Genomic DNA, 16,217 nt, shown 5'->3' on the forward strand with positions numbered 1-16,217 from the left:
TCCTCCGCTGAGCGGAGACATTCGTCTGTCGAAAAGGAGGCGTATGCCATCGTCGATTCGATTCGGCGTTGGCGTCCCTATTTGCTCAGACGATGCTTCCAAATTATCACGGACCAACAGAGCATTGCTTTTATGTACGACACCCAGCATGCTCAACGCATTAAGATTGAGAAAATCACTCGCTGGCGGATGGAACTCGCCGATTTCTGCTACACAATCAAATATCGCCCTGGGAGGGATAACCTGGTTGCCGACGCCTTATCGCGGCCGGCGACGTGTGCGAGTCTCATATCTTTTGAGGACCTGTGTGCTTTGCACGACACCTTGTGCCATCCTGGGGTGACGCGTTTCGCTCATTTTGTGCGTAGTCGTAACTTGCCCTACTCGGTTGAGGATATTCGTCAGATCTGTCGCACTTGTTCTGTATGTGCTGAACTCAAACCGCGCTTCTACAACCCTCCTATGGGAACACTGGTCCGAGCTACTAGGCCATGGGAGAGATTGGCGATGGATTTCAAAGGACCACTGCCGGCGTCACAGGCTTCGAGTAACTCTCGTTACCTGCTCACAACCGTTGATGAGTTCTCGAGATTCCCTTTTGCTTTCCCGTGCGTAGATATGACAGCCGCCACGGTTATCCGGTGTCTGCAGAACTTGTTTTCTATGTTTGGGAATCCGGCCTACGTGCATACCGATCGAGGCGCGGTGTTCCTGTCCCAGGAAGTGAGGAACTTCTTACTCCAGCATAATGTCGCTTCTAGCTATACCACTCCGTATAGGCCGCAGGCAAATGGACAGGTCGAACGCTTCAATGGTATTATATGGAGAGCCATTACGCTGAGCCTTAAGTCCCTCGGCCGAGGCCTAGACAAATGGGCTTGGTCGCTACCTGTGGCACTGAACTCGATCAGGACTTTACTGTGTACGGCTACCAATCAAACTCCCCACGAACGGATGTTTCATCACCCGAGGAGTTCGGGTAGCACCCGATCTTTACCTAGTTGGCTTGCAGAGCCGGGACCGGCTCTCCTCAAACGTGCTGTTCACATGAGTAAGTATGATCCACGAGTGGATAAGGTGCAGGTACTCCAAGCTAATCCCGAGCATGCTCGTGTGTTGATGTCTGATGGACGCGAGTCAACAGTCTCCGTACGCCACCTGGCCCCTTGCGGGGAAATTGACGAACCAATTTACGAGTCCATGGACTCTCCTGTTGCTCCGCCTGTGGAGTATCTGCCGGCCATCTCACCGCTAAACACACCCCAACCTGTAGGCTCTGTGGTGCCACCTCCATCACCTGACTTAGGCGGCTACTCCGACGCAGGGGACTCCGGTCTTGGGGATGTAGCACCCGGTAGTTTCCGGACCCGTGCCGGAAGGGAGATTCGTCGCCCCGATCGCTACGGTTGGACCAACTGACATGGACGGACAACTGCTGCCCCTACTATTATGCTGCTGCGTGCATGATTCCTACCCTAGCGGAAGTGTAGTTTTAACGGCGGGGAGAATGTAATGAAATTGTACCGAAGTTGAACCCAGGTGTTATGCTCCCTCCAACCACTGAGAGGCGTCTATAAGAACTCGGACGACCATCGCTCCGGATCATTCCTGTGACATATAATCTGTGTGACAGCGTAGACTCGAATGGTGCGTATATTTAGATGATCCAGGCTTGCTTGCACTGATCGTTAATTGCTGGACTTCTCCTTGATTATATAATCCTGATATATTGCATGATCGTATTTTTACAGGTGTTGCCAGAGATCGAATTTGCATTAAACCTACCATTGGGACAATGTTGTGGATTTGACTTTTTACAACAATGGGTGAGGGGAGAAGCGAGGAAGGGAGCAGAGGAGAAGGTAAGGGGATTAAACAAGCAGGTCACGTGGTTGAGTGGAGAGGAGGAGTGAGGGTTCAGATTCAGTATCATTTTCCGACCAACTATTACCTTCCAGAATTTAAACTCTTCCTGTTTCTCTGCTGTAGTCACAGTTCAGCTTTTACAATTAATGAAACTTTTTGTTTCAAGTCAACAATCCTTCTTTTCTCTTCTCTTCTCTCTTCATTAAATAATACAAAATTAACCATGAACAGTTACTTGATGACTCAACATTAGTGAATACAGTATACCAACACCAACATTTGATTGCTGGAAGTAGAATGTCTTGATAGTATTCCCATATTTCACAAAGAATAGCTTTCTCCATTAGGTATGATCATAACGTCATCCTGAATCAGAAGAAATCATTACATCATAATTGTCCATTACTGCATTTTGTCCACCGGGACCCCCTGCCTCAGCACAATCGGACTCAGAATAAATAAACTCAGACTCAGAATCGGAGGGTTCATCCTTCTGCTCCTGTAACAGTAGAGTAGGTGGCTGCCGGGCCTGCTCACCCCCTGTTGGGGTTCTGTTTCCCTGGACCTTAAAGACTTGTGGTCCAGATTCCAGGTACCTTTGGCTGAGAAAAGCCAATATTCTACAGCCTTATCTGGTGAATACTGATTCACTTCACATCCATCTGATGAGATCTGCATTAGACGATTCAAAGTATCATGCAACAAACAGGTATATGGGTGGTTTTCATCTCGGTCATGAGGCAGCGGATGGACTGAGTCAGGAGCATCTGAACCAAAACAAGTACGGCATGTGAATCAGACGATCCAATGCACTAATTTTGTGTACCTTTGTCATCAATGCCATGCATGTGCTGAAGAAAACGTAGTTGCCCACCAGGATGTTACCAAGGAAATTACAATTGCTCATAAGAAAAATTTTGTTGTCATAGAACATCGGGCAGGCAATTTTGCGACCCCGGAAACGGAAGGAGGGAAGCACAGCAGGAACCAGGGAAGCTGATGGAAGCTTTTCAGACACGGCTGGAAATAAAGGTGATCCAAGTGATGCCGGGCCATGCAATAGTGATTCACCAAACGTCTGTGCCATATCAGGCCATAGAAATACGAGGCCTTCATTGCCATGTGACAAGGAGAAGGTGAGCAAATTAGAGAGTGGAAAGACAGAGTGAGAGCCTCTTGCAAAGTAAGAGTAGAGTCCAGGCTACGTCAGTGGCAGTTGGGCAGGCAGGCAGCATGCTGCGCCATAATGCCAAAAGGGGAAAAGGGGAAGGCTGATTTGCACCTAGACGAGTCAAAGAGGATATGAGAATTGGAGAGAGATCTATCATGGCAGAGGTAAGAAGGGTGATGAGGTATGGTACTATGAGGTAGGGATAAGGAGAGCAATGAAATGTGAGGGAATATGATGACGATTCAAAGGTCGTCGACGGCAAAAAAAAAGTCATCAGATCGGAAACTGGAAGAGTTTCAAGTCAACTAACAATCAAACAAACTGGAGAATTTTCGAATTATTTAGAGTTCTGAATAGCCTAAACTAGACTTCCTGAGATATGAAAAAAAAAACACCTTTAGAGGCCATTTTTCCCCGCAAGCGGGGGTTGGCCTTTTTCGGGAACTGTGGTTGTTGTTGTTTTTCGGTCCCCTTTTTGAAGCAATGTTTTACGGCCGGATGCCCTTCCTGACGCCAACCCTTTTTGCCGCCTTTAACGACAAGCAGGGAATTACCAGTGAACTGGTACTCAATTGTGCCGACCTCGGAAGGATGACAGGCTGAGTCAACCCCCCTGGCGTTAATTCAGCGATTGACCGGGATTCGAACCCAGGATCCTAGGATCCTAAGCCGGCACCCTAGCCGCTAGCCCAACACCAGGGTAAATGTTAGGCTCTGGATATGATATGATATGATATGATTAGATATGAAAAAAACATTAAATTAGGCTCTGGACTTGCCCTCAAATGGCTGTGATCGCCATTTTGCCAGGAGACTCAAAAAAATTAACATCATCAAATTTCAACACGAAAGATGAAAATGCACTAACAGACAAAAGGTTGGAACATAGTCAGTTAGTACAAATGGGTGTTTCCAAAAGAATTAAAAAAAAAAAAAAACCACCTTTAGAGGCCATTTTTCCCCGCAAAGCGGGGGTTGGCCTTTTTCGGGCACCGTGGTTGTTGTTTTTTTTTTTTGGTCCCCTTTTTGAAGCAATGTTTTACGACCGGATGCCCTTCCTGACGCCAACCCTTTTTGCCGCCTTTAACGACAAACAGGGAATTACCAGTGAACTGGTACTCAATTAGCCGACCTCGGAAGGATGACAGGCTGAGTCAACCCCCCTGGTGTTAATTCAGCAATCGACCGGGATTCGAACCCAGGATCCTAGGATCTGAAGCCGGCACCCTAGCCGCTAGCCCAACACCAGGGTCAAACCTAGCACATGCCCCCAAGTTTCCAAAAGAATATGATAATCAAATATTACGGCTCATGAGTAATGATATGGTGTGACCTCTGACGTTTGCTTGAGTATCATAGTGACAAGTACTCATGAAGCCAAGAGCTAAATGGTGACTATTAGTGGTTATGTGTCACCTTAACCTAGCACATGTGACCAGAGGTCTGTGGATGCATGAACCTACATCTTTGACCCTCTGTAGTAGTGGTTCCAGCCAGCCTTTGTTGACCTCACAGTGACTGTCCAGAAATGTAAGTACTCCTGCACGCGCCATTTCAGACCCTCGCACACGAGAGCGGATGAGCCCTATGTATCACATCACAACACAAAGAATCAAGATGATAATTTGAGTGACATCACATATGCAGAGTGGACCATTCCATTCCTCCATATACAGTCAAACCTGTCTATAAAGACAAACCTGTCTATAAAGACAAACCTGTCTATAAAGACCACTCTAGAGACCAGTAAAAAGTGGTGTTAACACAGGTTCAAATCTTCTGGAAAACAGAGACTACTACAGCCTCCAATTTTCAATCGTTATTCTTACAAAATATCGTCTAGCCTGGGTTTGAATCTCATGGGCCCCAGCTATAAACTGTTATCCCAGTGTTTCACATGCAGGGAGATTCATCAGGGTATGCCGTCCCTCAAAATGTACGTTAACCTGGGCGTCCCATCTCCTGGCTTTCGTTGGTGGACGTTAAAGATCTCACGATGTCCTTCGGGAAGTGTAGGCGAGCTATCGCCAGCACCATGGCCGAATATTCCAAATTCCTGTCCTAATCTTAGTCAAATGTCAGGCCTGGCCAGCCCATTAGTAAAAGACTTGGGCCAAGCTTCCCCCAGCCAACCCCACAAGAACGTTGGAATAATTGTGAACGTTAAAGAAGAAGATGAATAGAGTGTAGCACAATCTATATAGAATGGAGGAAGTGTTTCTATACATCTTTGTCTGCTCTATACCCATTGGTTGGACAGCTAGCCAAACTCCACCCATAATTGTAACCTAAAAAAAAAATCATACGTCCACCATTTTGGTGCTTTAGTAAGCCCATTCAGAAGTGTCATATTCACAATGGCATTGCCCTCCGTACAAGGTCATTGTAAAACAAGCTAAGCCACTGTTAAAATGATCATTAAATATCAAAAGGTTGGAGCGGATAGGCATCACGGGCCTTGTGAAGGCGATAGCACATACAAGCCTTGGGCTTCAGGCCTCTGGTGTCAGCATATGGCCCAGTGCAATTGGAATTATCCGGGAACCCGGGTTATTTTTTATTCTCGGGAGTAATCGAAGCAGCGGTCTGTTGCCTATACACTGTCCAAATAAAGGGATGTGCCAAAAGAACATATTGCACATTAGAAACAATTTTGCCCAATGAGTGGATACTCTTCTAGTCATATGAAAGGTCTACGATAAGGAAATGAATGGGATACACCATCAATGAAAATTGACTTTTTCAAATTCTCATGTTCTTAACAACATGCTGACTTCTGAATTCATGAACAATGCCAAAAACATTTTTGAATTGTGGTTTGCTCCACCTCACTTCGGGCCTTGGTAATGCAGTACACGGTGTCTAACAAGTGGCCTTTTTCATGGGATCTGTTCAAGTACAAGTCTTATCATTCGTAATGGCACTGATCATGTGTCGCATCTGCCATTTCCTGTACTTCAGTTTCAGAACAGAATAATCCCCTGATCTATTTGGCTGCAATGTTTGGTGGATTAAGATGGTGCTGCATGTCATTCTATGTGGTAGAGATGATCAACTTCACTGCGTTTTAAGCGACCATATGCCACAGTGCCCCCAGGTCATCAAGGTCCCGACCGTTAGTGTTTGTTTATAAAGGAATGAGGAGATATCAGAAATTCACGGCTTAATATTGAAAAGATTCAGTGTTGTTTTTACAAGGGACCACAAATCTGTAAGTGGCGGTGGTTCGTGTGCAGTCTGTGGCTGCTGGTTGCATCCTCTTCTGGGGGCTGCTGCTGATGCCATGCCTCTCTATAGCCAGTCATCTGGTACTCATTTTTCCGACCTCGGAAAGATGCCAGGCTGAGTCAACCTCAATATTAATAATATAGCTCAATATTATAGCTCAATATTAATGTTATTTCAAAACAATATTAATACTAACTAGAACTGCCACTTTTATAACTGCTGGCAGTGATGACCGCTTTCCTCCGCCTTCCCGCTTTCATACAACCCCGCTTTCATACAACCCCGTTTTTGATACAACCCCGCTTTGATACAACCCCTTTCGTACAACCCCATTTTCATCATAATTAAACCTACACCGAAAAGTCACATGGCTGGAGAAGATAAAATATCGTTTCTTCTTCTTCACACAATAACGACTTCCAGCTTCCAGACTGTACAACCAATCTTGAAATTTCGCACACTTCTTCCACTTCATGACGTCCACGTTATTATAAAGTTTCACGTCTATCAATGAAGCGGTTCAAGAGATATAATTTAAAAAAAGATTTTCATTCAATTATTCATCGCTGCCAATCCATGTGAGCTATCGCAAATTCCAAAACGGCATTTTAGCATGCCGACATGGGGAACATAACTGTGAAGTTTCCATTCAATATGATCAAAAATGACGGAGGAGCTAGGTTTGAAAGGTTTATGCTTCAAAACGTCATAACTCCTAAAGGATGCGACATATCGAAAAATGACCGCTATTTGTTCGTCTTGGGCATGTGATTCTGCCTGCAAAGTTTGGGCTCAATCTGTTCAGTCGTTTAGGAGAAAATGGGTTTTTAGTGGTTTTCAGGCTTATCACTTAAAACAATATGGCCGCCGAATCACGTGACCTACGTCGTCATTATAATATTTTTTCTGCATCAATTTATACCGAGAAGATACTCAAGAAATTTCATCCTGATCGGATGAAGTTTCTTATTTGTACAATTGTGACCATATTGGAGGCACATATGACATCATCATTCACATGTTATTTTGCATGGAGAGTTCTTTAGAACGAGACATGTCTCAATTTTCTATGCAGCACTTTTTGAGATATAGAGGTGCAAAGTTTTTCGGTTTTTCCAAGATGGCGCCCGTACCACGTGACCTGTGACGTCATAATTACCATTAAAATATTCTACAGGCCGAGGCGCTCGTATGGTGAAAATTTCCTGTCTTTGAAAATTTTCCACTCTGCCATAAAGCCCAGATCGGTGAAGTGTTGCAGTGATGGTTGTCCTTCTGGCAGTTACTCCCATCTCCACACAGGATCTCTGGAGCTCAGCCAGAGTGACCATCAGGTTCTTGGTCACCTCTCTTATCAAGGTCCTTCTCCCCCGATTGCTCAGTTTGGCCGGCGGCTAGCTCTAGGAAAAGTCCTGGTTGTTCCAAACTTCTTCCATTTAAGAATTATGGAGGCCACTGTGCTCTTGGGAACCTTCAATGCAGTAGAATTTTTTTTTGTTGGCTTCCCCAGATCTGTGCCTCGGCACAATCCTGTCTCTGAGCTCGGCAGGCAGTTCCTTCGACCTCATGGCCTGGTTTTTGCTCTGATATGCATTGTCAGCTGTGAGACCTTATATAGATAGGTGTGTGGCTTTGCAAATCATGTCCAATCAATTGAATTTACCACAGGTGGACTCCAATGAAGGTGTAGAAACATCTCAAAGATGATCGAGAGAAATGGGAGGCACCTGAGATAAATTTCAAGTGCCATAGCAAAGGGTATGAATACTTATGTCAATGTGATATTTCAGTTTTTTCTTTTTAATAAATTTGCAAAACTTTCTAAAATCCTGTTTTCTCTTTGTCATTATGGGGTGTTGAGTGCAGATTGATGAGGGAAAAAATGAATTTAAACGATTTCAGCATAAGGCTGCAATATAACAAAATGTGAAAAAGTGAAGGGGTCTGAATACTTTCTGAATGCACTGTATATCTTGCCTTTGTAGGGTACAAACGTTTTGTTTGTTTACATGATACTTAAAGATGACAAGGTGGATGAGCAGAGAGAGAGAGAGAGGGAACAAAGATGTATATTCACTCAACCCCCTTTGGTCACTGAATATAGTGCATAGTGCAAACAAGCTTTATTGGGAGCAAACATATATTTACAACACATGCTTTTCACAATAATTCAGGAATTTCCACTGTAAAACATTGCTGCTTCCATGGAAATCCATGAGAAATTCACTAAATTATGTTTACTGCAGTGTATTTTTTTCAAATCATGACGTAAAGTGGGGAAAAAGATGAGAAAATCACCATGTCTATTATTTCCCAGCTTTTGAAATTTGAATAATAAATTTTCCATAAAAATGAACTTGAAATAGATCATAATGGACAAACAACTAAATAAAAGAGCCAGAGTGATTATGGTGACAGTGACGTAATGTCAGTACTCACCTTCACGTTTCATGTTCCTGAAGCAGGTGACCTTGGGCAGGGCAGTTAGTAGCTGGCAGTCGGATGCTGAGAGTCAATAACAAAGTCAGGTTAGGTCAAGAGGATCTGCCAAATTAAGTTACAAAATTATGACGAGTATTATTGGAAAATGAAACCACATCCTGATTTTATTTATTTATTACCTAAATGTTTACAAACAGGTATTGCATGTCTGCAGATTACCTATGCTGCACACACATACAAACAATACGGACTTTTCTGCAGACGAGGCAGTTTGCCTGCATACCACAAGATGCACTCAGAGCTAATTATTTCATTTTACGGACGGAATACAAGCCACGTGCATGTTTTGAATTGCATTACTCTTTACTAGTAATACATGTTTTCCAAGCTAAGCAAGGTTCAACTCTACGAACATCACTGCAGTCAGCTTAACATTGACTCCATCACTACGTAAGGAGGCTAAGCTCAGCACAATGAAGCATCAGCCTGCACCCTAACCCTTTCACTTTGCCAGAAGTAACCTGAACTCACTCACCGTAACTTCAGCACAAACGCATTACCCCCAATGGTAACCTTATCACTAATGGCAGCAGTAACTTTAGCCAAAAACGTAACTTTACATTGTCAGTGCCAACTTTAGACGACATGAAACTGCAATGCAGGCCAGCACAAGGGTAAATGAAGTCAAGTACTGCACTTGTGTTTATTCTTTCACCCTTAGCATTCGTCCTTAGGGTGACAACAGCTGTGTTCAGCATTAAAAAGTTCATACAGAATAAATTTATCTACACTGCTGTATTCTATAAAGCATTCCATGGTACTGGCCCCTCAGATCTACTCTTTTTCATACAGAAACACAGTGAGACCTTTAAAGTGTACACTCAATTATGGGCAAGTAGAAAATGGGGATGAATTTGTCTACAATCTTCTTCTGTCGTATGCGGCACAAGGCTGCAGGGTAGCATCATTGGTTGAAGACATGGCTGGGCCACTCATCAGTGCTCCCTTGTAGGTTAGGGTATGAATTTGTAATTTGTTCAGAGTGCCAGCGATAGCTCGCCTACTCTTTGCTCATGATGCTGTGGGATCTTTAACGTCCACCAACTAATACCGACAGACGGGACACATTTAACGTCCGTCCAAGAGACGGCACACACAGTGATTAATCACCCTGACTGTGAAAGCTCAAGATGACAGTTTATGGCTAGGTCAGGATTCAAACCCAGGCTAGACAGCTTAGAGGTGATTGTGTGGATCTCTAGGCCAACCTGCCAGCCATCACCTACAGGACTGTACTGAAGCTATTTGGTGAATGAGTCAATGGACAGGAAGGAAGTGTAGTTCACACCACCATCTTGGTTACACCTGCAGAGATGTCCATCTATCAAGATCCTACATAACATTTTGATCTCAATCTCCATCAAATTGATCAACATCATTTTTTGCAGGGAAACAAATCTTTTTTTTAGTGTGTTAAACATTTTGTTTGTATGTCCATCATGCTCACTAGTTTTTTGAAGCTCAAAGTTTACTTTACCCAATTCTAACGTGCAGCGGAGCAGCGCAAGCGAATGGACGTGAGCTGTATAATTGTCGTCGGCTTAAACTATAGAATCAATCACTCCAACTTCAAAAATGAATCAGTGAGTATGTTCAATAATTAATGACGATAATTCAGAATCGGCGAGACTATCCTAATTAATGAGACGGAATTCACGATTTAGATTATTTATTGTCTACTGCAGCAAAAATACATTCACTGTCAAGTTCCCTATTGTCGCTATTTATGACTCTTGCAAGTTTCTTGCTTTGTTTTTATAATTATTTTTAATTCCACATTTCTCTTTAACTTGCGCATGCAATATTATGTATAATGAAAACAATTGGACATTTTGTATACAACAATGGTAAAAAATGTATAACACATCATTTTCACCCCCACGATTAACCTAATGTTGATTCCTTTCCCCACCCTTCCATTGTCCTATTGTATGAACACTAGGTATGCCACGCTAACCAATCACTTCGCTGATTGATTTAACAAAAAGACAGCATGTTTCAATTCACAAATATATTGCACGTCTAACTGAGTATCAATGAGGACGCGAAAAAGAAGTGAAAGCAGGATCTGTTATAACACGTAATTGTTGTTCTTGCTGCTATCATCGTGGCTGTAATTGTTGTCGTGTGTGTGTTATTTCTGTGTACTATTATAAAAAAAAATTATATTGCTTCAGGAAGTATTACTGTTATAATGGTCATGGGTCTTCAACGACCGACGTGTCCGCTGGGCGGGGAAGGGAGGGCAGGTCTCCGTGTCTGCCTATTAATTTGTGCATGGACCAGCATCTCAGACACACGACTGTGGCAAATACAGTCTGCCAGAAGTGCCTGAGCAAACACTCACTGGCGATGCACTTTTATTAGCGCCTTAATTGCGCGAACACAAACAGCCCAACTTATGGGTTATCTGCCAATCCTCTATGCGTGTAGGTAGTTCCCGTTTCCCGATGATCACATACAGGTTCTCTTTAATAAACAGGTTTATTAACAAAGTGGGGAGGGGGAAGAAGAAGAACATGACAGTAAAACCAACTGATACAAATGAATACTAAAAAAACGGTGGACCACTGGAATCACGTCGGCTTACACGGATATGGCCTTATCTCATTCACTCGGGGGTGACAGGATTGATAGAGGAGAGGCTGAGACAGAAAGAAACCTGTGGCATGATTGGCCTTGCTCGCATGCAGTCTTGCTGTCAATTGGGTCGGCACGCCGTGGTCTGGGTTGGCTTGTCCATGCAGCTCCTTCCTCCGGGTTTTTGTTGAAGTGTGCAACACCGCCAGCGAAACACCGTGAGTGCAACACCGTGAGTGCAACACTGCCAGCGCAACAACGTGAGTGCAACACCGCCAGCGCAACACCGTAAGTGCAACACCACCAGCGCAACACCATGAGTGCAACACCACCAGCGCAACACCGCCAGCATAACACCGTGAGTGCAACACCACCAGCGCAACACCATGAGTGCAACACCGCCAGTGCAACACCATCAGTGTCACACCACCAGCCCTTTACCCATGGACAGTGAGGAGAACACTACCTGATAGAGAGCGTACCAACCAGGAACTCGCACCCAGCAGCAAACAGCAGGGAGATTGCACAGCCTCCAGAGAGAGAGAGAGAGAGAGATTGCTTAATGCTCCATGCTTTTATAACCCCATGCGGGGGAGGTGGGGAGAAGGGGGTTGTGTGTGTTTGGGTGCATTGATCCATCTGTGGCGTGTGTGTTCGGGTGCATCGATCCATGTCATTGGCCGCAAAGCAGCGGTCAAGAGAATCGCCCCTACCAGTTCGACGACCGATGGTCCACATTGCCATCGATCGTGGGTGTGTTTAATACTGCTGGTTTTGAAGAAAATATGCACGAGGACAGATGCACAACGGGGGGAGCATTTCAGGGTTTTGGGGGGAGGGGGGGGAGGAGGTATGGAACCTAGACACAAACACTCGGGCAAGGGAAGGTAGGAGCTTCCTAAACACTTCACTCAACTATCTTGGTCATTACAGAAAATACATCATGCTTATGCTGATATGCACTATGAAATAATGATTTTTATCTTTCCTACATTTACCCCTTAGACCACATCCGTCACATTATATACAATTTTGTTTGGTTTTTCCACGTCTGTCACTCTTTATTCTAAACGCTTCTTAGTGTGGTAGCATAATAAAAATGGTACTGCTGGAACCGTTACATTTAGTTTCAAATTCTACTTCTTCTACTTCCATCCCGTAAGACAGGGTTTTAAAACAGGCACCTTTATGATTAAACTGACACAATTTTTTGTTCCAAGTAAATCGACTATTAGCTTTCCAAACAAGTAAAATGATTAGCTGTTAGCTTTCAAACAGTACCATTTTTATTATATTATATGGCAGCAGGAACCCTTTAGATGTTAGAATAAAGGGTGATGAATGGTCACTGCTTCTTTTAGTAATACAATATGCCATCCATACAAGTTGTTACACAGAGATCTTACCCTCTGCGCTGTAGTCGTCAATGAGAATTATTTCCGCAAGCAGTGCAGAAGGACTACGATTCAGCACACTGGGGAAGGGATGACGTTTGGAAGAAGAGAAAGTTTGAGCAAGGTTACACATCACAAGTCAAACACAGATTGTGCTGAAACAAACAACTCAATAGCAATCAAGAAACCTTTATCAAAATGACAGATATTTTATGCTCCACCTCCCCCCCCCCCCCCCCCCTCCCCGCCATACATTTTGATATGATCCACACAATTATATTTGCTATCTGGAATGGATCTACAGATTATCATATTCGAACTGTTAACCCAATCATTTGAAATTTTAAATTCTGAGCGTAGCAACCAAAAACTCAGCATTCTACAAAAATATTGGCAAACGAAACAAGTAGTGTTCACATCCACGGTCCATGCTATAAATGATACAATCCTACCTTTCCCATGGGATCCTTTTACCTACCCCCATAAATGTAACAATACAGTCCCGTGAAAAAGTAAGTAAACCCCATGTAAAGTTTTGACTTTTTCAACATATTTCAACATACAGCTATTTGATCTTCATTTCAACAATATTGATAGATAAAGGTGATATAATATAACAAATATCATGAAACATTTACATTTTGTAGTCCATTGTGTAATTTAAATAAACAAAATGCAAATTTCGCATGTGGAAAAAGTAAGTACACCACTACATTTATCACTACTTCAAATACATAAAATTAGAATCAGGTGCACCAGCTCAGGTGCAAATGATTAGAACATTGTCAGAGAGGATCTTGGAGGAACCTGTCTTATTTTAACCTCAGACATTTAGTTTGGTTTGCTCTTTGTTGTTGAAGTGTGCGGCGTCACCATGCCTAGATCAAAAGAGCTCTCTGAGGCCTTCAGAAAGAAGGTTATAGATGCCTACGAGTCTGGGAAGGGATTTAAAAAGATCTCCAAACAATTTGAAATCAATCATTCGACTGTCCAGAAGATCATCTACAAGTGGAGAAGATTCCAAACAACTGCCAACTTGTTCAGGCAGGCCGCCCCAGCAAGTTCAGCCCGAGAGCAGACCGCAAGATGCTGAAAGAAGTCTCTAAGAACCCCAGAATGTCATCACAGGACCTACAGGTAGCTCTTGCCACTCTTGATGTCAAAGTGCACGAGTCTACCATTAGAAAGAGGCTGCACAAATTTGATCGACATGGGAGGTGTGCCAGGAGGAAACCTTTGCTGTCCAGAAAGAACATTAGGGGAAGACTAAAGTTTGCCAATGAACACCGAGGCAAAGACCAGCACTTCTGGAACAATGTGCCCTGGACTGATGAGTCAAAGGTAGAGCTATTTGGCCACAGTACCAGAAGACATGTTTGGCGAAAACCAAAGACAGCATTTGACCACAAGAACCTGATACCAACTGTAAAGCATGGTGTTGGAAATATTATGGTTTGGGGCAGCTTTGCTGCATCAGGGCCTGGGCAGCTCACCATCATAGAATCCACTATGAATTTTTCATTGCACCAGAGGGTGCTTGAGGATAATGTGAGGCCATCTGTCGGATAGTTGAAGCTCAACCGAAGGTGGACCTTGCAACATGACAATGACCCTAAACATACCAGTAAATCCACCAAGGAATGGCTGAAGAGAAAGAAATGGAGGGTTCTAGAATGGCCAAGTCAAAGCCCGGATCTAAATCCCATCGAGATGTTGTGGGGGGATTTGAAACGAGCTGTGCATGCAAGAAACCCCTCAAGCATCGCACAGCTGAAAGAATTCTGCATGGAGGAGTGGGCAAAAATTTCTCCCAGTCGATGTCAGAGACTGGTAGACAGTAATAAGAAACGCCTACTTGAGGTTGTTTCTGCCAAAGGGGGCAATACCACCTATTAGAGCCAAGGGTGTACTTACTTTTTCCACATGCGAAATTTGCATTTATGTCTATTTAAATTATACAATGGACTGCAAAATGTAAATGTTTCATAATATTTGTTATATTGTATCACCTTTATCTATCAATATTGTTGAAATGAAGATCAAATAGCTGTATGTTGAAATATGTTGAAAAAGTCAAAACTTTACATGGGGCTTGTTAAACTTACTTAAACTTTTAAACTTACTCAACTTACTTTTTCACGTGACTGTATTGTTACATTTATGGGGGTAGGTAAAAGGATCCCATGGGAAAGGTAGGATTGTATCATTTATAGCATGGACCGTGGACGCGTAAGAGAAATCTCGATGTACTCAAGTAGGGAAACTGTAGGTTAAGATTGTTTATGTGTCTTCACACGAGGGGTTAAGCAGTTCTTTGTTTGTGGTTTCGGAATAAACCGGTGTGCTCCGTTCATATAAACGCTTCGCATTCCTTCATCCTGCGCATGATAAAAATATCGCCATTTTCAGGCTGCCGCCTCGGGAGTAAAACTGTTTCGGCTATTCGTCCAAGGCTGATTTTCATCACTATGGACAGGACAGTATGCTTCACAACACACCAACGTCTGCTTGCATTGCACACAACGGTGGCTTAGGGAAGATCTGCATAATAAAACCAAACAGGAAAAAATTCAAAAGACAGCACAATAATGATAAATTACACCAACTAGAGAAATAACCGTGCTACGCACGGGTGGGAGGCCAGAAGCAAACAGGCAATGCAGATACTGTTTTTTTTTTTTTTTTGTACACAAGATCGAGGCTCGTGAAAGAGCTAACATTAATCACACAAAAAGTCAAACCGACACACAAAACACAAAAAACAAGGGGAGCGGCAGTCATGATGGGGAGAGAGGGGGAAGGACACAAACACAACATTTGAGAGCAGGGACATCGGGAGGACTTGGGGGGAGGTGGGAGAGGTATAAGACACATGAACACTGCAAGGACTCTGGAGTGAATTAGCGGGGGCAGAAAAGATCAAGGTTTTGGATGGGGGAAGATAAGAGATGGTGGTGAACAGCTGTTTTAAAGACCTGGAGGGAGGAGTGGGATTGAAGGGAGTGGGGGAGTTTGTTCCAGAGGCAGGAGAAAAGGGGAATGAAAGAGTGAAGGTGAGCAGAGAGCCTAGATTTTGGCAGTTTAACCATAAGAGGGTTGCAGGCAGATCTTGTGCGACCTGAAGGAATATTGGGGGGACAGAGCACAGAGAGAGCTGGGGGAGCAAGACCGGAGAGGAGTCGGTAGAAGACAGAAAGACCACCAACCTGCCTGCGGTGAGTGAGTGAAAGGCCCTCGGAGTTAACTTCATCGCAGGAGATTCCAATGATTCTGAAAGCTTTGGCCTCAACAGCGTGAAGCCGAGCTAGGTGTGAGGCAGGAGCACCAGCCCAGAGGGGGGAACAGTATTCCATTGAGCTGCGGATGAAAGCCTTGTATGTGGTGAGGAGCTCAGGTGTGCCAAGGAAGGACTTCACACGACGGAGGATGCCCAGTCGGCGACTAGCTTTGGAGGCCAGCTTGGAAATGTGGTTTTC

The 16,217-nt window shown here is 43.8% G+C and overlaps 1 protein-coding gene across 12 annotated transcripts in view; it reads right to left on the reverse strand.

The window, feature by feature from the left end:
- The window catches only part of GALNT16 (polypeptide N-acetylgalactosaminyltransferase 16), a 68,847-nt gene that overhangs the window by 28,116 nt on the left and 24,514 nt on the right, over positions 1-16,217 (reverse strand). For 11 of the 12 annotated variants that reach the window (XR_013621140.1, XM_068133546.2, XM_078766939.1 and 8 more), the window contains 3 exons: positions 12,754-12,821; positions 8,705-8,770; positions 4,501-4,622 (listed from right to left, as the gene is read on the reverse strand). Coding sequence is in view for 11 of the 12 variants with exons in the window: in XM_068133546.2 (XP_067989647.2) it covers positions 4,501-4,622; positions 8,705-8,770; positions 12,754-12,821 (256 nt within the window). In the remaining variant the exon portion in view is untranslated. Of the gene's footprint in view, positions 1-4,500; positions 4,623-8,704; positions 8,771-11,429; positions 11,878-12,753; positions 12,822-16,217 lie in introns of those variants that run through there. The other variant, XM_068133574.2, reaches the window with a different exon arrangement.

The sequence above is a fragment of the Myxine glutinosa genome, chromosome 1 (assembly GCF_964187855.1).
Source record: "Myxine glutinosa chromosome 1, kmMyxGlut1.1, whole genome shotgun sequence".
NCBI lineage: Eukaryota > Metazoa > Chordata > Myxini > Myxiniformes > Myxinidae > Myxine > Myxine glutinosa.